This window comes from Triticum dicoccoides, chromosome 2A (genome assembly GCF_002162155.2).
Source record: "Triticum dicoccoides isolate Atlit2015 ecotype Zavitan chromosome 2A, WEW_v2.0, whole genome shotgun sequence".
NCBI lineage: Eukaryota > Viridiplantae > Streptophyta > Magnoliopsida > Poales > Poaceae > Triticum > Triticum dicoccoides.
In genome coordinates this window covers 13305505-13327574 of record NC_041382.1, presented here as the reverse complement: position 1 = coordinate 13327574, position 22070 = coordinate 13305505, and the positions used below count along the sequence as shown (strand labels likewise).

The 22070-nt window shown below is 40.6% G+C and overlaps 2 protein-coding genes across 2 annotated transcripts in view; one reads left to right on the top strand and one right to left on the bottom strand.

Moving 5' to 3' along the window:
* LOC119358646 (syn-copalyl diphosphate synthase-like) overlaps nucleotides 1-4189 on the top strand; it is a 5786-nt gene extending 1597 nt beyond the window's left edge. Inside the window, exons 2-14 of the mRNA XM_037625104.1 lie at nucleotides 124-206; nucleotides 329-638; nucleotides 740-923; nucleotides 1014-1234; nucleotides 1346-1466; nucleotides 1987-2099; nucleotides 2256-2488; nucleotides 2618-2733; nucleotides 2839-2937; nucleotides 3197-3370; nucleotides 3462-3546; nucleotides 3652-3858; nucleotides 3971-4189. Coding sequence (XP_037481001.1) covers nucleotides 124-206; nucleotides 329-638; nucleotides 740-923; nucleotides 1014-1234; nucleotides 1346-1466; nucleotides 1987-2099; nucleotides 2256-2488; nucleotides 2618-2733; nucleotides 2839-2937; nucleotides 3197-3370; nucleotides 3462-3546; nucleotides 3652-3858; nucleotides 3971-4189 — 2165 coding nt within the window. The remainder of the gene's footprint in view (nucleotides 1-123; nucleotides 207-328; nucleotides 639-739; nucleotides 924-1013; nucleotides 1235-1345; nucleotides 1467-1986; nucleotides 2100-2255; nucleotides 2489-2617; nucleotides 2734-2838; nucleotides 2938-3196; nucleotides 3371-3461; nucleotides 3547-3651; nucleotides 3859-3970) is intronic.
* Nucleotides 4190-10491: 6302 nt separating this feature from the next.
* The window catches only part of LOC119352765 (actin-related protein 9-like), a 12261-nt gene continuing 682 nt past the window's right edge, over nucleotides 10492-22070 (bottom strand). Inside the window, exons 2-21 of the mRNA XM_037619346.1 lie at nucleotides 21915-21987; nucleotides 21483-21592; nucleotides 21328-21387; nucleotides 21184-21255; nucleotides 20073-20175; nucleotides 19490-19695; nucleotides 18346-18466; nucleotides 16525-16589; nucleotides 15143-15232; nucleotides 14998-15048; nucleotides 13929-14060; nucleotides 12954-13043; nucleotides 12613-12683; nucleotides 12365-12534; nucleotides 12253-12296; nucleotides 12123-12172; nucleotides 11750-11795; nucleotides 11518-11568; nucleotides 11242-11388; nucleotides 10492-10754 (exon numbers count right to left, since the gene is read on the bottom strand). Coding sequence (XP_037475243.1) covers nucleotides 11245-11388; nucleotides 11518-11568; nucleotides 11750-11795; nucleotides 12123-12172; nucleotides 12253-12296; nucleotides 12365-12534; nucleotides 12613-12683; nucleotides 12954-13043; nucleotides 13929-14060; nucleotides 14998-15048; nucleotides 15143-15232; nucleotides 16525-16589; nucleotides 18346-18466; nucleotides 19490-19695; nucleotides 20073-20175; nucleotides 21184-21255; nucleotides 21328-21387; nucleotides 21483-21592; nucleotides 21915-21987 — 1749 coding nt within the window. The 3' untranslated portion in view covers nucleotides 10492-10754; nucleotides 11242-11244. The remainder of the gene's footprint in view (nucleotides 10755-11241; nucleotides 11389-11517; nucleotides 11569-11749; nucleotides 11796-12122; nucleotides 12173-12252; nucleotides 12297-12364; nucleotides 12535-12612; nucleotides 12684-12953; nucleotides 13044-13928; nucleotides 14061-14997; nucleotides 15049-15142; nucleotides 15233-16524; nucleotides 16590-18345; nucleotides 18467-19489; nucleotides 19696-20072; nucleotides 20176-21183; nucleotides 21256-21327; nucleotides 21388-21482; nucleotides 21593-21914; nucleotides 21988-22070) is intronic.

The following is a 22070-nucleotide window of genomic DNA, read 5'->3' as shown; positions in this document are numbered from 1 at the left end:
GGTGTACCGAAGCAGGACTCAATTCTGAATTGGTGATAAGGTGCTTCAGGTTATAATTTTAAATGGGTACTAATTTCATATGACTTACATGTATTTTTTCCACTTGCCATGCCTGATATTTAGGGTTGGTGCTAGCTAGCAAATCCCCATCATATCCGGAGGTAGAAGTGGGTGAATTGGATGTTGATGACAACAGACGACACATGGTGAGCATACATTGCATATAAATTAACTCATTGAGCAGATTAATTGGCTACTATGCACAAGCTTACAAACATATACTACTATACTGAACACTGATCAAAACAAAATATCAATGTTCCTACAGGATGAACCCAGCGAGATGCAACAGATGATCGATGCCATAAGAACGACAATGGAGTTATTGGGTGATGGTGAAACGTCGACGAATATGTCTGCCTACGACACGGCGTTGGTCGCCCTTGTCAAGAACCTTGAGGGAGGCGATGGACCGCAATTCCCCTCATGCATCGACTGGATTGTTCAGAATCAACTACCGGATGGTTCATGGGGTGACCCTGCTTTCTTTATGGTCCAAGATCGGATGATCAGCACCCTGGCATGTGTGGTGGCACTGAAATCCTGGAAAATTGACAACGCCAACTTGTGTGATAGAGGTATGTCGATCGCTGGATTCTTTGTTTTGACTAAGAATTAACTTGTTTATTCCCACAAAAATATCATTTATCTAATGTGTAGAGGACTCTTTCTGTTGTAGGTGTGTCATTTATCCAAGAAAATATGAGCAGGTTGGTAGAAGACGAACAGGACTGGATGCCATCTGGCTTCGAGATTAACTTCCCAGCACTCCTAGACAGGGCCAAGGACCTGAATTTGGACATCCCTTATAATCACCCCGTTTTGGAGGAGATATATACCAAGAGAAATCTAAAGCTCTCAAAGTATGCATACCTGCATCTAACCTGGATTTGGACATTGAGTTGAATAGTATGTATTATTAGGCAATAATTAATCTGAGTCTCAAACTATAGGATCCCTCTCGAACTACTACATGCCACACCAACCACCCTACTTTTCAGCTTGGAGGGAATGGCAGACTTGCAGTTGGACTGGGAAAAGCTCCTCAAGTTGCGGTGTCCGGACGGCTCCTTCCACTCCTCGCCTGCTTCCACAGCTGCTGCCCTCAGCCAGACTGGTGACAAGGAATGCCTTGCGTTTCTGGAGAGGCTCGTCAATAAGTTCGATGGGGGAGGTAATTCAAAATCACTATACTTGTTGTACAACCGGCACAAATTCAAACTTTTCTTGGGTAGGAATCCCTTGCAATGCCCAATATGTATACTAAGAATTTCCCTTTTTTCAGTACCATGTACCCACGCGATGGATATTTTTGAGCAGTTATGGGTGGTCGATCGGCTGATGCGTCTGGGGATATCAAGGCACTTCACAAGTGAAATCGAGCAGTGCATGGATTATATTTACAGGTAGCATAAACTACTTCCATCGTATTGCAAACACATGATGTTCGGAAATAATTCCACTCAAGAGTTCCTAACTTAACTGCAGTCAGGCGTATACACGACTATTTTTTTGGTAAAGCCATCAAAGTATCAACAGATTTATCATAAAATACATGCTCATACATAAATTTTGTTCAGCAATATATTGCATATCAAAATAGCAGTTAGCGGCATGCTGGAGACTTCCAAATCATAAATCAGATTTTACTTTTAACCAAGGGAGTACATGTTTGGAAACTCATTGCCTGAACTTAAGTTAGAATTTTACATGGTCTCTCACATTCATGATTGCTATTATTCATACCTATATGTTAGCACAAAACTAACCAAACTCATGTTTATATGAATAAATGTTAATATCTAACACATCTAAATACTAGTTATATATATATTTTTGAAACGGGGTAGTAATAGTGTTTTTCTTCAAGACCAATAGAGTACTATTTTGAGCGGAGTTGTGTGTGTATATATACAATTTGAACAGGCGCTGGACTCAAAAGGGACTGGCTCATAACGCGCACTGCCCAACCACGGATATTGATGACACAGCCATGGGTTTCCGTCTCCTCCGTCAGCATGGCTATGATGTCACTCCATGTATGTAACTAATATTTTGTCAGTCAAATTTATGAATGAAACAAGATTCAAAATTTGAGAAGTGCATCTTTGTTTGTTTGAGGTATTAGTGCTTTGGCATGCATAACTGCTCGGTCATGCTAGATCAAGTTTGACTAATGTGCATCCACAATGCAGCCGTGTTTAAGCACTTTGAGAAGGACGGCAAGTTTGTATGCTTCCCCATGGAGACCAACCACTCATCTGTCACCCCAATGCACAACACTTATCGTGCATCTCACTTTATGTTCCCCGGTGACGACAACGTCCTAGCACGGGCTGGGAACTATTGCCAGTCATTCCTCCAAGAGAGACAAGCCTCCAACAAACTGTACGACAAGTGGATCATCGCCAAGGACCTGCCGGGTGAGGTATGTCGCAACACATTCAAGTTAATTATATATGAGGGAATGAAGTCCATCTAGAACTTAATTTCCTTGGTTGACAACACACACGGAGTAATGAGTAATTCTATGGTGCCTTGTACGTGTAAAAAATAGGTTGAGTACACACTGAACTTCCCCTGGCAAGCAAGTTTGCCTCGAATTGAAACAAGGATGTATCTGGATCAGTATGGAGGCAGCACCGATGTTTGGATAGGCAAGGTCCTCTACAGGTAACAACCATCCTATGTAGTGTGTAATAATGGTATTCAGCTAGCACCAAGTCTTAATTCCAGTTATGGAAGTCATATATTTGGTTCTGACACTTGACTTTTCAGAATGAAACTTGTGAGCAATGACCTGTACCTTAAAATGGCAAAAGCTGATTTCAAAGAATATCAAAGACTCTCCCGACTTGAGTGGAATGGCCTCAGAAAGTAAGTCACGGTCAATCTTCTCTACCAGTCTAGCATCAGGTTCAGTTAATTCACTTCTCCATAAGACAACTAGATTAGGTTGTATGAATCCTTGTCATGCAGAGGCCGGGTATTGACTCATTTGCTTTGCATCCTAGTGATGTTATATTAAGATTTAATAAAAGCGATCTTTTCTAGGGGGAAATGACAACTACTACCTCCATTCCTAAATATAAGACGTCGGGGCAGTTTAAAGATTCTTACTTGAGAGTGCATGCAGGTGGTATTTCAGGAACCATCTACAGAGGTATGGTGGCACTCCAAAGAGTGCGCTCACGGCTTACTTCCTAGCTTCAGCAAACATCTTCGAACCTGGCCGAGCAGCAGAGCGTCTAGGATGGGCTCGCATGGCAGTGCTTGCCGGGGCGGTGACCTCTCACTTTCGACACACTGGGTATGCAATGCATGCGGCTTCACAGTTTTTTCCCTCTCCAGAGTCTAGCCTCAGTGATGGTCAATGTAACATGTGCGTGCACGCATTGCAGGGGACCAAAAGGCTCAACAGAGAATCTTGAAGACCTTATTGACCTTGTCTCGTTTGACGACGCTTCTGGTGCTCTTCATGAAGCTGTAAAGTTCATTGAACAACTACACTTATATATGAATGTGCATATATATAATGCTGATTTTTTCTTTACGAGATACGAAACTGAGTATTTTCTTTGGAACCTGCAGTGGAAGCAGTGGCTCATGGCATGGACGGCAAAGGAGAGCCGTGGATCCATTGAAGGGGATACAGCACTGTTGTTGGTTCGCACAGTCGAGATCTGCTCAGGAAGGCATGTTACGGCCGAGCAAAACCTCAACCTTTGGGATTATTCCCAGCTGGAGCAGCTCACCTCTTCCATCTGCCGCAAGCTTGCCACAATAGTTCTTGCTCAGGTGTGTGTGTAGGTGCATTGTATATCCTGGATTCATAAATGCATGTACCTCCGTTTGAGTTGCATGTGATTTGACTAATTATAACCAAAAAATGTTCGATGTGGAAAAACAGAATGGGGTAAATATGGAAAACACAGAGGACTTACACCGGCAAGTGAACTTGGAGATGCAAGAACTATCTTGGCATGTTCATCAGGGTTGCCATGGCATCAACATAGAGACCAGGAAGACATTTCTCAACGTGGTGAAAAGCTTCTATTATTCGGCTCATTGCTCACATGAAACAGTTGATAGCCACATCGCAAAGGTCATATTACAGGATGTCATTTAGGAGGTACCTACTTCTGTCCTTGGCAGATGTCTAAGTTGCTGCCGGCGCACTAATTAAGCACGTCTTCTGTTGAGTTCCATCATGGTACATGTCTAAGTTGTATACGAGTCCTGACCCTACTTATCTAGTTGGCTGCTGCCGGATCAGTCTCTCAGTGGTGTGCTTGTGTTCATAGGAGTGACTGTATGCTTATGTATGTGAGCGACTTTCATTGTACTATGTTAAAAGAAAAAAATATATATACATGTACAAAACCCTGTGATATACCGTTGGAAAATACATAGCAAATAAAGGCACGATATGTGCGCGTGGCAATAGATCGATCCCGTCTGTGTGTGTTTCCCTGAGAGCATTTTTCTTTTTCTTTTTTTTGGTTTTGCGAAAAGGCTGAAGATCATATATTAACAGGAATTCTAAAAATCTGATGTTGGATTTTTAGGCATGGAAAATCAAGGGTTTCCATAGGAATTGATATCGGCATGATGATGGCAAATTTAGTTTGTAAGGACGAGAATTTCCTGATAAAAAAATAAACTGGAGTGGGTTTGCTATCCTCGACAACTGAACATGTCATCCTCGGTTGACCTAATTTGCCATGAAAAGCATCTGATTTTTCATGCCTAAAAATCGGATGTTCAGAATAATCGAGTCCTATATTAAAGAAAACTAACCATTACAAAAACTTCCTTAAAAGAATGCAAATGTTAACGCACACACGTGTGGCATGAAGCAACATGACCCAAACGCCTCTAGTACCATTCATTTTGCCACATCAATACAGATGACATCAACGAATTTTTTTTGGTTTTTGGCTTAAAAATATTTTATCTCCTAATTAAAAATCCATTTTCAACATTAAATCCGTCTCGACGAGATCTTCAAAACTAGATCTCATGTTGATATGTTTCGATGAAAAAAATTGGCCAAAAGTTGCCATGATGTTTACACTGTATTTGCCATAGTGTTACACTAAAGTTGCCATGTGGCAATTTTAGTTTATAGAGCATGGAAATTTTAGTATTTTTGGCCATGGCAATTTCAGTACTTTGACCATGAAAATTATTTTTTGTATGAACCATGGCAATTTTAAGTGCATGTATCATGGAAATTTTAGCTTATGGTTCATGACAAGTCTAGTTTTTTATTCCCCATTTTATAATATGTCAAAAAATTACTTTTAAATGTAGAAGAAAATGGCTGAAACATATCATGGAAACTTCAGTGTAAACATCATGATAATTCATGTGCAATAGACATGGCAACTTTTAAAAGTCATCGAAACATATTGATATGAGATCTAGTTTCAAAGATCTCGTCGCGATGGGTTTAATGATGAAAACAGATCTTCAATCGGATTTTTCATTCAAGAGATAAAACAGTTTAAAAATTGGAAATCCAAAAAAATTCCCACATGCATACATATAATGACGTGGCGTCTCTGTGTGTTATAGGACTAAACCTAGCTAGGATTTTTTTTTCTGCTTGTTTGACTTTTTCCAATCAGTAAAAATCGGGCCAATCGAAGGCTGACACACCAATTGGGTTGAGGGGGGGACAGCGGACGAGACTTGCCTGCTCCCCGCGTGTGTGCTCATCCGTACTTTCGCATACGTGGCTTGATTTAATTGGAACAAAATAAGGCCCGGCCTTACCCCCTTAAAATCAGGAAGGGAGATGATTACATTAAAAGGAAAAAAGAAAAAAAGACAACCGTAGAATGAAATAGGAGCACGGATGGGAGTACGAGGAGGGAGCGGGCAAGCCGGATGGGGGATGGGGGGATGGGTCCTGCACAGGTACGCTTTGGGATGGGTCTAGCAATCTTCTTGCGATTTGTTCTTGGTCAAACTTTTCGGTTTGTCGGGCCGCAGGCTGCATGCATGTTATAGCGTGGGATGTTTTTGAAAAGGCCACGTGCATGTGCATGTGCTTGCTGTTTCACGTAATCATTGGATGCATGGCCGCCTATTCTCTCGCTCTCTCCAGAAGGATCGTGTCAATACCCAAGCCTCTGTATCTGGGTTTAAGCTTTCACGTTTGACCACTTGGTTGATTGCAACATGCGGGCGTATAGAGTGCAGACACGTGTATTAAATTGGGCTCCCACCGTCCCACGGTGTACATTTACCTGGTGACTGCAGGCTTTCAGTGAAAAATTTGATAAGGTGGTTGGCGATTCGGTGTCTACGTCTAGCGATTTTCATGCATGTGGGCCATGCTTGTCCGTTGACCTAGCTGCGTAGGGTTCCTTCGGTAGCTAGTTGCGTGCATGTGTGGGCTCGCACCCGTTTTTTTTCCCTGCTGCAGTCACGTCGCCGTTCATTTGTGTGTGGCCATCGTGCTGGCCCACGATAACTCTCGCCCGAAGATCCCCGTCGTCCACCGCTCAATCCGTCGCCTATGGCACTGCAGTCCATGAACGCACCACCGCTCCACCGCCCCGCCATTCTATCCCCCTATAAAATGGCTCCCCGCCTCTCCTCTACAGCTCACGCAGTTTCGCGGCCATGAACTCCTGTACCCGGCGGTGCCCAGCTGTTCACACCCATCCTTTTCGAGCTCCCTGCCGGCCAGAGTCTCGCCGGAAGGCCCGCCTCCGAGCCCCCATCTCCCCACCTCGCCGAGGCTGCAGCTGGTGCTCATCAGCGCTACCGTCGCCATCTCACCGATCAAGGATTCCTCCAGTCTCCGTCTCAAGCGATGGTGGCACCGGTACAGCCGCGGGGCAAGTTCGCGTTGCCGCACCGTCGGGGAAAGACCACGTCGAGAACAGGGGCGGAGCTACAGTGTTGGGCCGGGGTCAATTGACCCCGATGACCCTGGCCCAAACCCAGTTATATATATATACAGCCCACACAGAAGAATGGTGCAGTGAATCTTTTTTGACCCCGGTCCAGAAAGGACCCCTCTCGTAGCAGCCCAAAACTGCTGCACGCAGGCCCATTGCCACTTCAGAGTTCGCATCGATCTCCACTACCTGATCGATCCGCCCCTGAAAAAACTTCCTATCGATCAGATCGCTTTCGCTCGTTCTCACGTCACGCGTGCCGTCGATCAGGCCCGTGTTGCCCTTCTTTCTTTCTTCACGTCTCGCCCGACGGTCCCTGTGTTCGCCTGAAGCGCCGCCGCCCGCCGCCGCCCGCCGCTGCTCCCAATCTCCACTCCTCTGTCCTCTACAGCTCAACTCCGTCAAAATTTAAGATTCGTTTCACAGAATTGATCTGTAAGTAGTACTAAAGCCAATTTCTTCATCTAATTCCTATTGTACTAGGGTTTGTTTGACGTATTGATTTGTTTAATAACTGCTTGAAGGTTGTGTGGGTAATCTAATCACCTGGATTACAATTTAGATTAGGCCTCAAGTCACATCCCATCATAATGTCAGGTAAGCTAACAAGAAAGATTACAATCTCTTTGTACTGTAATTTTTTTATGTTAGTACTAACTCTGTTTTGTTATTTGTGTGTTTTAAATTGCAGGTAGTAAGAGTATAATGGAGCGTTTTCTGAATTTGAAAAGAAAATCACCACCACCCACAAGCAATGATCCTAGTCATGATGAAAGTCCATCAAACGTTAGACGTACTATACGCCCATGTCCTTTGCCGGCCACTTCAACTCCAAGCAGGATAGGAGGTAAAGTTAGAGCAGACCAGGTAGATTTGGATAAGCTACCCCACGATCCAGCCGATAGGAGGAGAATATCAGAATATATAGGACCAAAGCTACAAGATGAAGTAAGGTGGAGATATTTGATTAGAGGTCCGCATAGGCCACAACCTGGCTTCAAGTATCCACAGAAGAGGATAGGCAATATTTTACGCCGGTTTAATCATAAATGGTTTGGAGACTATCACTGGCTAGAGTACAGTGAGGAGAAGCATGCTGCCTTTTGCTTACATTGCTACTTGTTCAGAGATTCCATTGAAGGACAAGGAGGGAATGACGCATTTGTAGTTGACGGTTTTGATTGTTGGAACAAGCCGGAAAGACTTCGTGACCATGTGGGCAAATCTCCTAATAGTTTTCATAATACGGCAGTCAAAAGATGTGATAATTTGCTGAAACATAACCAATCAGTTGTTATTGCTCTCGACAAGCAAAGCAAAGTCACTGAAAAGGAGTATATGATTCGATTGAACAATTCCATAAGTGCTGCTCGATACTTGCTGCATCAAGGTCTAGCATTCCGTGGTCATGATGAATCAGAAGAGTCTAAGAACAAAGGAAATTTTCGAGAGTTATCAATTCTTTTGGCAGAGCAAAATGAGAACACAAAGAGAGTTGTGTTAAGAGATGCGCCTGGAAATAATAAACTGATAGCTCCAGAAATTCAGAAGGACATTGCTGAATGCTATGCAGAGGTAATGATTGATTACTATTATTATTATATCTTACAAATGATGACATTACCTATAGTACTGTTCAAACTAATTTTTTTATTTGTGCAGATCATAGTCAAATCTATTGTTGCTGAAATTGGTGGTGGAGTTTTCTGTTTATTGGTTGATGAGTCCGCTGATGTTTCAGGCAAGGAACAAATGGCTGTAGTTTTGCGGTATGTCGACGAGTTCGGAGCAGTCCAAGAAAGACTTATTGGTGTTGTTCATGTGAATGAGACATCTGCTTCATGTCTCAAATCCGGCATTGATCAGTTGTTCAAGAAGTATGGATTGAACGTAAAACAAGTTCGAGGCCAAGGGTACGACGGGGCTAGCAACATGAGAGGTGAGTTCAATGGCTTGAGAGCTTTGATCATGAGGGAGAATAGCTCAGCATATTATGTTCACTGCTTCGCTCACCAACTCCAGTTAGTCATTGTGGCAGTAGCTAAAAAGAATGATGATGTTAGTGACTTCTTTGACATGATAGCCCTTCTGCTTAATGTGGCCGGAGCTTCTTGTAAACGAAAAGACTTGATTAGGGAGAGTCAGCAAGAAAGAGTGAAGAAAGGTATTGGTTGTGGACAACTTAGTATTGGAACGGGATTAAATCAAGAGCTATCACTTCAAAGAGCTGGAGACACTCGTTGGGGTTCTCACTATAAAACTCTTCGGAGCATACTTAACTTGTTCCCAGATGTTATTGAAGTACTCAAGTATGTTGAAAAAGATGGGCCAAGTGATGCAAAGAAGCGTCAAGCTCATGGTCTTTTAGATTATGTTACTGATTTTGACTTCGTGTTTCATCTACACTTGATGTTTCTTATCTTGGGACATGCAAATGCTTTATCTCTATCTTTACAGAGGAAAGATAAGGACATCTTGGAGGCTATGGTAGAGGTGAAGTTAACCAAGCAAAAATTTCAGAAAATCAGAGATGACGGTTGGGAGTCTCTATTGGAGAGAACTCACTCATTTTGTGAGCTGTATGATATTCCTAAGTTGGATATGGAAGAAGAGTATATAGACCGGCATAAACCAAGGAAAAAAACCAACCGCACTAACTATCAGCACTACAGATATGATTGCCTCAACCCTGTTATTGACTTGCAGCTTGCAGAGTTCAATGGTCGTTTTAATGAAGTAAATTCGAGCCTTCTTACCCGAATGGCTGCATTCTGTCCAAAAGATTCCTTTGAAGCTTTCGATGTTGAGAGCTTAGTTGATTTGGCTAAGTCCTATCCAGATGATTTTGATTCTATCCAGTTGAAGGAACTTGCTCATGAGCTTCCTTTCTACATTGATAATGTGCGAGCAGACGAAAGATTTACAGGCCTGAAAACTATTTCTGAACTTGGTAAGCTGATGGTTAGTACAAATAAGCATCTTGCTTTTCCTTTGGTCTATCAGCTCCTGAAGCTAGTATTAGTGCTGCCTGTCGCAACTGCATCAGTGGAGAGATGTTTCTCTGGAATGAAAATAGTGAAGACTGTGCTACGTAATCGCATTGGTGATGATTTCATGAACTACTGCATCATTTGTTTCTTGGAGCAAAGACTTCTATATTCAACTTCACGTAAGGATGTAATAGATTACTTTTTGAAGATGAAAGAACGTAGAGGTCAAGAAAAATAGAGAGGTAACTACTTTTGTAATCAGTTTTAGGATACATTCGCAACTATTATTATTTTTATTTATGTCAGGTTACTAAAAAAACATTATAGACATGTTATACGAGCTACACATTTTTGGATATAAATTTTCTACCTTGTTTTTAATGGGACACATTAGTGTTACTTGTTTGTGTTGACCCCGGCGACCTTTTATCCTGGCTTCGCCCCTGGTCGAGAAGCGGGTGTTGCACCATGCACGGGAGTCAGAGGGGCCTCTTAGGAGAGAGCTATGCTGACCTGAGCGTCAATGGCACCATGCACCGGTACAGGCTTTGGATTTTACTAATTTACACGTTACAGGTGATAGTAAATCACCATGAAATTAGAGAATGTGTCTACATAGTACCCATAAATCTCTGAATCTCTTCTCCATGTATTTTACTAGCCATTTCTAGTTCTGAATGGAAGGATCCTTGGCAACCGAGCCAAGGATGAAGTTCCGCCTAGCTCAAGTATCCGAGATTACACCGGGAATTGCGACCCAAGATAGTTGACACCTTACGCAGACCACCTACAAAATAAAATGCAAATTCTGCATCTTATGATTATGATTTGGCAGTAAATAGCTTGCAAAGTATGACGTAACCCCTAAATCTCTGAAGGCCTCGAGTTGCTGTAAATAGTTCATATCTCGTCTTGGATAGCTTGTTACCATAACAAAGATCAGGACAAGTAAAAATGCAAATTCTGCATCATATGAGTTGGCAGTAGATAGATAGATAGCTTGCACGATAACCATTTCAACTAAAAGCTTCAATTTTTTGAAGAAAAAAGAAAGCAGATCGGTTCATTTCTCGTGTTTCAACGCTCATTTGATATTCAGACTCTTAGGACCGGACCTTCAATTATACAATAACTTATTCTTAAGTGTGCATCTTACAGAAAAAATGCCAGACCATCCAATATACATACCCTGATATCCATATTAACACACTGATACTATATGAAGATGCAACAATACATTTTGGAGAAACTGAGCAGGCAATAAGAAAGAGTACCTGTTATGAATTGTAGTAACACATCAGCTGCGACTGAAGAAAATAGGAATCCTTATATTTTCTGCCACTCCCAACGTGAATGCCATTTTTAATCCAATCTTCTCTATGGATCCAAGCATCACGGGTAGTATCAAGGACGCCCAAAATCTGTCCGAGCGTAAAGTAGGATTTAGGGACCCGAAACATTGGAGCACAAGAAAGGACAGATATAAAGGAATGAGCAAGACACACCACCTTCAACAAATGATAGCCAAATTCAAAATAGATACTACTTACCACTCCACCTTTCCATGGGATAAACAATGGATTCCTCCTTGACTGTAATACCTATGAATTTAAAGTGAGAGGTTAAGCCAAGACAAATAAATCACGAATCTAAATTACGGTATAATGTAAAACTGAGATATAAACTTCATACAATCAATCAAGGTATGTTAATTTCAAGAAATGGAGTGTGCATTCTAATTTATAAAAAGATACAGATGCATATCCTTGCAAGAAGACATACCTCAACCTTCTCAACGGGTTGATTCGATGGAATAGTATTAAGAACCCTGAAAAAAAAAAGAAAACAAAATTGATCAATAAATTTATTGTTGATTTGCAAGACATTATGTTGAAAAAAATTCAAGTGTCATAGTATTTTCTCCCGAAAACACAAGAGCCACATTAGCAATTTTTATTGCACCAGCTCTGTGCTATTCATTTTTACAAAAATTCTTTCAACAAACAATGTTAATAATAAATAGTAAATACAAAAAAAGGATCAGAACAGTTGCTTGGCACACTTTTCGCTACATAGGGTGGCACATTTTTATTCATTAGCACAATTATTCCAGTAGTCTTCCATCAAATAATGCCAAAATAAGGTAAGAATTAACCTTTGTTCAAGAACTGGCGCAAGACCTGCTGTTGAAGCTGCGCCACCAACCTGCAAAGATCATTCCTCTCAGCTATTGCTTCTTGCGTAATACAGCAATACTGATATGAAAAACGAGACTGATACTTTACCAGCTGAATACTACAGAATAGCTTCCTTTGGAGGTCAACACGTCCTGTTGTAGGAAGTTGTTAGAAAAGATTCTCTCTGGGAAGCGAGATACAGTACTAAAAAAGAGACTACCTGTTGAAAGAACACTGCTGACAATGGCTTCTACGAGGCCGATATTATCAAACTTCTTTACTCTAGTGGGAAGCATTTGATAACTGTCCCATGCACCAAGCCCACCATTTCCAGAAAGACCGTCGTTTGTTTGCCAAGTATCTTCCAGCATGTCATCACAATCGTGGAACCTGCAAACATACACATCTTGTCTGAAGAAATCATCGTATCAAAGGGCACAATCACCAAAGTAGAGAACAAAGTCTCACCAAGGTCGGGGAGGTGGAGGGAACTCTTCTGGAATGAGAAGCCGGGGATAAAGAAGCCCCATAGGAGGAACCTATTTTATCACAACAAATTTGAATTTGTAGATATATGATCTAGTAGGAAACACTTAAGTATAAATATAATTACTCTCCAACTACAACTCAACCATCACCACAGATTTTACAAATAGAGAGTGAAGGAGCGAAGGAGGGAGCGAGAGTGCCTGCATGGCTTTCTTTTTTGCTAAGAAATAAATACCAAAACATTGTGCACTTTTTCAAAACAAACCCTCAGCAAAAAAACAGACAAAAGGAGAAGAGAATAAGTGGTTTAAAAAAATTACACTGAGAGCTGACAGCCTTGTCTTCTGATGCCCAACAGACTTTTCATGCTCATATGAATGAACAACAGAAACAGCATCATAACTTCCGCTCTGTGGAAAAAAAATCTAGAATAAGTTCAAGGGAAGCATTAAGAAAATAATATCATTTCAGTTTAAGTATTAAGAAAATCAAAGTTCAGAGGAGGAGGTTGGATGTTATGGGTTCAAGCATCCACTGAAAGACTGCAGTTCTTTCTGGTTTCTACATATACTGGTTTTGCCATTTTGTTCAACAATTTGCACACAAACCGTGTTAATATATAATATGTCAATATATGAAGTTCAAGTTTACAACGAGTTCATGTCTGTGTTGATAGATGATTGTATTTCATGACTAAGAGGATAACAAGGGAAGGATCTGAAAATGTAAGCGTAGCAACACCAAAAACAAATGCACTACGAGCAGCACTTAGGCAAATAGGGTAGCTCCAAACTCTTTGTCTTCCTAGAGGATTCAGTGACTTGCACATACAATAGAAACAGGAGATATGCCCTATGTCATCAGCGCATTAGATTATTCATCTTCCTATGTCCCATGTCTGAATGTTTCCACAAGGTCGGTTACTAATTTACTATGCTTTGACGAGATAGGACATTGCTCACACACACAGATATTTAGAGAAAAGGTTTCAGGTTATGAATGCATTGATTCTAGGACTGCTCTGGTCCCATGCACTGGAGAAAATCTGTATATATGAATTGTGCGAAGGCAGATGCATACATTATTGTGGTTTATCCTCTTTATATACAGTTTCAGGTGAACTTAAGCAATATACAACAACACTATAATGAACTTTGCGCGGACGACACAAATCTTTCTTTCCAACAGGAAAATATTCAAACTGAAACACAAGCAGACTGTCCAACAATCAAATCCTTTACAGATACGAGCTTTCAAGATTTAGTAAAGCTTAGAAGTTAGAATAAGCCACTTACTCTTATCTGGCTATATCCCTCTTTTATCTTGTTGAGCATTAACATATCTATAGGCTTCTTCATGGGATCGGTTTTAAAGTTTGGCCATGTGTGATGACGTTGTTGAACCCAAAGTAGGCATCTGGATATGTCCTACAAAAGAAAATAAAAATGGCAGAGGATGTAACAAAAGGAAACATAATAAAAATAATAATATATTGACGTTCAAAAGCCATAAAAACAAGTCATGCAGTTATACGAAGTAAAGTGGGAATATGATCATCAGACTATCTATCATGTAGCCTCGAGGGAGATCCTCAGTAAAAAAGAGCACTTGATAACTGACAATAATACCATCCAACAATCATGTTATTATAACTAAGGTGACATCACAATGACTGATATTTACAGAAATATTCCATTGAAGTTGTCCTTGGCAAATCAGTGTCATCAAAAGGCCCAAAAATCATCGGAAATACTGTCAATGTGATGGTTCAGCCAATTTTCATTTTAAAGCCAAATCTACCCCTGACACGCACCCATACTCATATACTCTTCGGGCCTTCCCTCCCTCTCATTGCCACATAAGGATTCAAACCCCCCCATAAACAACTTGTGCCAAGTAACACTGCCAATGAGTTCTGGTTGTCATGATACTTTCCATGCCTTTGCAATGGCATATTGCTAGATGTTGCTCTTTGCAATGACAGTGGCATAATTTTTCGAAACCAAAGTACAGCCAAATCTCAACTGAGAAACTACTCAGAAGGAATAGATTGTTGCTCATATTTGTAAGATGATATTATACTAAAAACAGGATGAAAGAGCTAAAATATGCATATTTTCCGATTGGGAAAAAAGTGGCATGACACAAAGTCATACACAAGTCACATGAGACGAAACTAACAAAGATCCATTTTTCTGACAGACAAAAGGGACGGGGTGCATGATAGTAGATAATAACTTGAAAAATAGAATCACAGATTTGTACCATGTAACAAAATTATACAGATATAATGACCATGAACAACAGATTGCTCAAGTAACGGAAATATCTTGTCTACGTTAAAGAGAACAGTTGAGAACATACATCTCCACCATATGGAAGCGCCAAAGCTGTGTGGGGCAAAGCTACTCCATCCTGCAAACACTCAGGGCAGATCATACATTAATATGATGATATCTAAATTCCATGGTGGTTTGAGAAAGAAATATAGAAGTACTATGGTTATTACCTCAACACAAACTACTTGTGTAACTTGAGCACCAATGTTGACCACACAAGCTGTTGACAAACCATTCCCAAATGCCGCAGCTAGAGCTTCCTAATTAAGTATTAACATAAGCAGAGTAAATAAGGAAGCTCAATTCTCTTCATGTTTCAATTTGTAAATCATCAAATACAAGAGCTTGGTTATATCTCTACAAGTCTATAGTCTGGAAAGGTATTCTAGACAAAAGAAAGCCTAGTCTGGAAAGTGGATAATATTACCAAAAATGAAGGTATCAAGTTCTAGTTTCTCATTAGTAATATTACATTAAACTTAACTGTCATAGTACTATAGTATATTAGTAGAGGGCAACCTGGTGCATGTAGCTCCCGCTTGCGCAGGGTCCAGGGAAGGGTCCGACCACTTTGGGTCTATAGTACGCAGCCTTTCCCTACATTTCTGTAAGAGGCTGTTTCCAGGACTTGAACCCATGACCTCATGGTCACAAGGCAGCAGCTTTACCACTGCGCCAAGGCTCCCCTATAGTATATTAGTAGAGATAAGCTAAAATTAGAAAAAGGCAACTAGCACGAAAACAACTCCAGAAATGGGCTAACTCCCAAGTGTACAGCGCACCAGATTAAAAACATGAAAGTTAAAATCCAGCCTTTAGGTGCAAAATATTAATATTTTTTGAGAAAACGCAAAAGACTTGCGTTTCTTTGTATTGACCCCATACTCCCATAGCATGAAAGGTTTCATGAGTACCTGATTTAAGGTACCAAGCTGCTAACAAAATATGGACTGGTGTTAATCCAGAATAGTTGGCACCAGGCAAGCAGTGTCAAGCTGTAGCATGGCAATTTCTCTCTACCCTTATCTTGGCTGCATGCCCTCCATAATCCCCGTTCTAGATGAAAATACACCTTATGAAAAGAAACGGTGGTATTGACTAATAAACGTACAGCTCCCTTTCGTCATATATATACAGAAAATTTTCACTCTTTTGAAATGAATAGTTTTGCTTCACCGCAGGTGGTTTTGACAATCGGACTCCCCTTGCCAGAATTATGTAGTTATGTAAAAAGAAAAAGAATGTAAACATCAACCCATGAGTAAAATTACTTCATCACAGCAATTCCTTAAAGGCGACTGCATCATGCACTATGCCAGATCGCACTCCACTCGGGAAATACAACTTTTAAGTGGTTAGCATAGTACAATAGTCTCAGAACTGAGGAAATTATCCCAGCATCCATGGAGTAAACTTACATAAATTATCGAAAGACGTTCCATTTTGGGATGAACAGTCCAATTACTTTGCTTAGCAATTGCAAATGGAGAAATAAATCTTGCATTCAAGACATAATAGAAAGTAAATGCTAAATGGACGATTGGGAACGAACCTGATGTACCACTGCCGTGCTAAACCCCAAATCGCAGAGTACAATGGACAGCATCTCCTTCATTTCTGATGGATGGATATATATTTAAAAAAATCACAATTAAAAAATAAGAAAATCTTCCTTATGCAGTAGAACATGCACTTTGCACTGGAACTGTAGAAGATGTTGAAAAAAGATAAAGCAAACAGTATGTACTCAAGATTTCCTATATGAATCATCAATTCAAGGCTATTACACTAACGGGGTAATGGATCATGGATTTCATGAAAGAATCTATTGAAGAACTAATGGTGTAGATTTCTATCGTTGCTAAGAAAGTGTGTTCTGCCCAACATTTGAAATTCATGTCGAATGAACAGATTTGAGTTGTTAGAAGTTTAAAAAGAAGGAATTACACATAAACATCGGTATTGGCAGAAAACATGGGCATTGACAACTAGTCAAATGCTGGAATCTTGATCTTCACATACACAAGGTATTTCTGCATTTATTTTTTCCTGCGACTGTTGTTTAGTGCCATGTAATTTAGGGAAAATAATAGTGAAAGGTATTCATTGCTGTTGTACATGTGGGATAACTACAGTGTTGATGTCCAAATTGACAGGTAAAGCAAAACGAGGTGATCTTTGTTCCACATCAGTGTAAACTACCAAGCAGAAGGTGGCCAGATGACATGGATGAAGGAGAGGGACTTAAGAAGAAAGAGACAATATATTGGGATGATGAACTTTAGATGGGAGATTTAATTCTTCAATGCTTGATTAATAATGATAGTGAATGCATGATATGCCTTTACTAGGGTGACAAACTTGATTTGAAACCAAATTTTTAACTGATCTCTACGTGCATGATATGCCTTTTCTTGGGCTCACAAACCTGATCTAAAACCTAATTAATGGATCTCTATCTCTAACCGAACTTATCTCTAAGGGCATATACAAAGGTAGAACAGCTGCTGACTCTTCAACCTTTCCAGGTCATCTTAAGTCAACACCAAAGACATCTTATGCAATGGGTTATCTCTTAAGCCATTTACACGAAGAGTCAATACTAAGGGACAATAACGTTCAGTGGTATTGGGGTCGACTCTTCGGCTTTCGCCTCTTTAGAGTCAGGGCTTTCGCCACTATAGAGCCTGAGTTTCCGTGAAGAGAAAACTTTCCACCCTTCCTCCACGTCAGCGATAACGCCTGTGAGTGAAAAGCCAGCTACGGCTGTGTACATGCCCTAATGCATGGAATATATCTATAAGGAATAAAACCCAACTAACAAGGAGACTAATTACTTTTATTTCATCTTATCAACTACTGCTCCAGCAGGGGGCATGTGAAGAGTATGCTGCTGCTACAGCCGTTCTACAGCACCGTGCCTGAGTTTCTTAGGTGCTTTTGACTTCGGAGTTGCCAAGATGACAATCGGACAGCCCTGGGATTGAACTAATGTCCTTCAATATGATGATTTCTTTCAAAGCCTAATTGATTTACTTGCTAGAAATCAACAAATTTGACAAGGGTAATTTTGTACTAATGTATCTATAATTTGTTGCCTTGGTCACCGTGCCCAAAAATATACACCTTAGATAAAGGAACGGAGGGAGTATATAGGTTTCAGAGATGAGGAAAGCTTGAGCAAATGTCAAGGATAAGGCAAGCGAACAAACTTAAAAACTAACTACCTAATTATTACTAAGGATATCCTGCTCCACCTGAGGATCAGGCCACCAGCCCTAAAGGATACTCATCCTTGCGGCGGCACATGTGAGCAGCACTACATGACATACGTCTACATATCACAGATAGCATTACATGAAAAGAGAAATACCTCGGTTGTCAAATGTTTCCCCAAGAACAAGAATTGCAGAATATAGATGTCTGTCCTTTGGGTTGATATGCAACTTCTCCGTCAGCATCCAGTTCCAAATAGTGCGCAAATCTTCTAAAATCTGCAATAGCCAATATTTGCTTTTCCAAATCATCTACCATTATGATGCTATATACAAGGAAAAATGGTATGCACGCACATAGGTTTGGTAACCAGTTAGAAACACAGGGTTATCATGTGCATCATCTCTTCTCCAACAATTTCTGCACCAGATACCATCAATTTCAACCAAGAAAAATAATCCAGCTGTGTTTTTAATGTAAATATTCTAATATGTAGGCCAGGGTTTCAACTCATGACCTAATTCTTAGTCTTTCTTTACGGTTCGTCACTGGCAGCAAACAAATGCAGTAAAATAAATAAACCATCAAGGCAAAGAATAACAGGTAATATGGAACAATTTTAGTTCTTAGCTTTGAACCCAAGCTCCACAGTGTTAGCATAAGGACTTCATAGTTCAATTCCATTAAGCTAATATAGATACTCTAAAATATTAGACACAAGACTTTATATTTAAAACTTAATAACTGCCTTACCGGCAGAATAAACTGCTCAATTTTATGTTTTACCAGTGAAGTAGCTGCAAAATACAGTGTATGCAAGGTGCAGCGGGAGCTTTTTCATGAAGATCTGTTTAGGATTGGCTGATGGAACATTTGCGCGCAAACAAATAGGCAGAATTTCAACGTGTTCCTACTAATTGTTTCAGATGGAAGAGATTGGGTTAAAGCCTTCTTCAGTAATTTCTGTAGACCTCTCGCCTACTGTTTTCCATAAATTTCAGTAAATATTTGCAACTGGATTGACCAAAATCCTGGCACAAATCTGATTCAAAACAATTTTTCCCTTGATAAACAATGCTGCAAGAAATATCATTCCCCATACTGATTACAGTGGAGCCAAAACAATACACCCCTACTAGATATTCATAGAACTGACAGTGTAACAATGGAAAGTCTCAGCCAATGAACTCAAACTGAACTTCCCATTTGAAGGGCAAAGTTGTTCAATACATACAAAGAGGGGCATTGCTATAAATAAATGATTCTTTAAGATGAGGATCATACGGAATATAGAGGCATACCTGATGTAACGAATAATTCTGAGAAATATTAAAATGGCCTCTCCTGATCGGGCGACCCAAATAGTATGGTGCAGAAGGAGGGATTTTCAAAGCATCCTCTCCAAATATCATTTCCTTATACTTGTTTTCTTCAGAGTTGGGCTTGTTACCATCATCGGATGTGCTTTGTGAAGGATCTTCATCGGCATCACTGTTTACTGACCTTTCTGGCCAATTTGAGGGGTCGTCAACATTTTGATATTACAAAATGCTCCGAAATATATGCCACTTTACTACAGTGCAGAAATGCTCTTTGAATCTACTGTTAATACTTAATAACCCAAAGAACTGAGCATAACTAAGTAATTCTGATTATAGGGGCAAGAAGTGACAAAATAATCCATGATATAACTCTAACTATTCCATTAAAAAAGTAAAACTGTGTGATGCCCCATCGAACAATCTAAAGCAACTAGACAAAACATGGTGATTGATGAGATCTCATTCTGATGGATACATGTCATATGGAGACGGGACAAAAGAAGACTCCAAAGTGGAAAAGGGGGAGAATAGGAAGGTATTTCAGTAAAAGATCAGAAAGTACCAATTGACGTGGATGTTTTGATGCTTTTATCCATCACATCTGTCCATGTGAGTATACTATCATCTTTGTTTTGCTGTGAAGAAAGACCATCAAGACGTCCCATCTGAAGTGATCAATATAACCCCATCAGCAAACAGAGGCCATGATTTGACCTTTCTAAACAGAAGGAAATTGATGTAAAATCATATAATACATCTATATTGCACACATCAAACAGGAGTACTTGTTTCAATAAGGATTTGTAAGATTGCAAGAAATGGCAACAATTTCTGAACTTGGCAATAGGTAATTCAAACATAATTCTATAAATTTGGAAGAGGGTGGATGAGCTAATGAGTAGAAATTTAGAATATCCACATGTAAATGCCTGTCAAATACTTTAACCTTTCTTTTTAAGAATATGTATAAATGTTTGACAAAATCTCCCACATTTTCCTGGATGGAGGACCAGTGCAAGAGGTTAGGTTTACCACATAATGTAGTATGTTGAACTTATAAATTATAAGGACAGCAAATTTCATAATAGTTTAAGCCCTAAATCCTAGGTAAACTCGGCTTGTAAGCCTCAATGCCACAAGCTTATCAAACAAGCTTAAGCTATAGGGCAAACAAGTCCCAAAGTTCCCTTCCTCCCAATTCCTCCCAATTGCTGTATGTCCCGTAGTGAACTGGATCATTATCAGAATATTATCATGATGCAGCGTACTGCAGATGAAATAATTTCGGTCTGAAGAAACATTTTTCACAATCTAAAAATAGGACTAATTTAGTGAGATGTGGCACACGGCCACTGTTTTGTTGGTAACTTGCTCTAAGTAGCTAGTTCTCCTTTAACTGCCCAAGTACAGCACTGCAACCAGATAAGACGGACAAAACAACTCCTCGAGAAGCATAAGAATAACTATTGATAAGTAATCAATGTGTAAGAAAAGATAAATAAATTGCCCATACTCTGAACTAGTTGGACATCGCTATCCAAATTCAAGGAGACAAAACCTACATCCAGGGTCTTTTCCCAATTAATATGGAAAAAGCTTAATATGAGTGGCAAAAGGTAATATATCCTACCATCACAAAAACAGGTATGCAAAGTATTCATCACATACAGTACCTTAGGAGGTAATGGTTGGTTCTCTGAAGGAGATATTTCACCCAAAAATGGGATTTTCAGCATTGAAGCGATCTGCGAGAGTCAGGCCTGATTAGTTCAAGCCGCACACATGATCCAAAGTAATTGCGAGAAGTAGATTTTTACAATATCATACGCCCTCTCCCGTTCTGCATTGTGCGTCGACCCAGCACGACAGTTGAGCCTCTGCAAACCAAAACAACAGTCACACACTGGAGATTACATCGATGATGTTCCAATGCAGGTACAGCAAGGGTGAACCATCCCTGCATTTGCATCACCTGGTCTCGCACCGACAGCTTCGGCGCATCGTTCTTGTGCCGGGCAATGCAGTGTGGTATATTGAACGGCACGTCCTGGCTAGCGAACCCCATGCGCACATTCATAGAGCCTGCAAAAAGGAAGGGTCCTCAGTCAGCTGACAACGACCATGTCCCAAGGCAAAAATCACCACCGTATAAGAAGACAACAATCCTGCTTCACACATATTCATCAGTTCTAGAACCTCGACGGTAGCATCGTACAAAATCGACCTTGTGATTCACATTATGCGTTTCACTGGGCGCTTGAGCTTCTCGAAATTAGCTCGAACTACACTACATTACACCCAATTTGGATTCCAGCAGGCGTGAATGAAACGTCGGAACAAGCAGGCGAAGGAAAATGCGCATCTAGAGGACGGGGGATTGGGGATTTCCCTCCCGTGGGCGCACCTGGGTTGATGACGACGAGGTTGGAGCCGCGCTCGGCCAGGAGCTGCGACGGCACCACCGTCTTGAGGTAATCCTGCGAGCACAAGCGTGAGCAGCAACTCGCTAGGGTTTCTCGGGAGGGGTTTAGCTCGCGGCGCGAACCGAGCCCGCCGGATT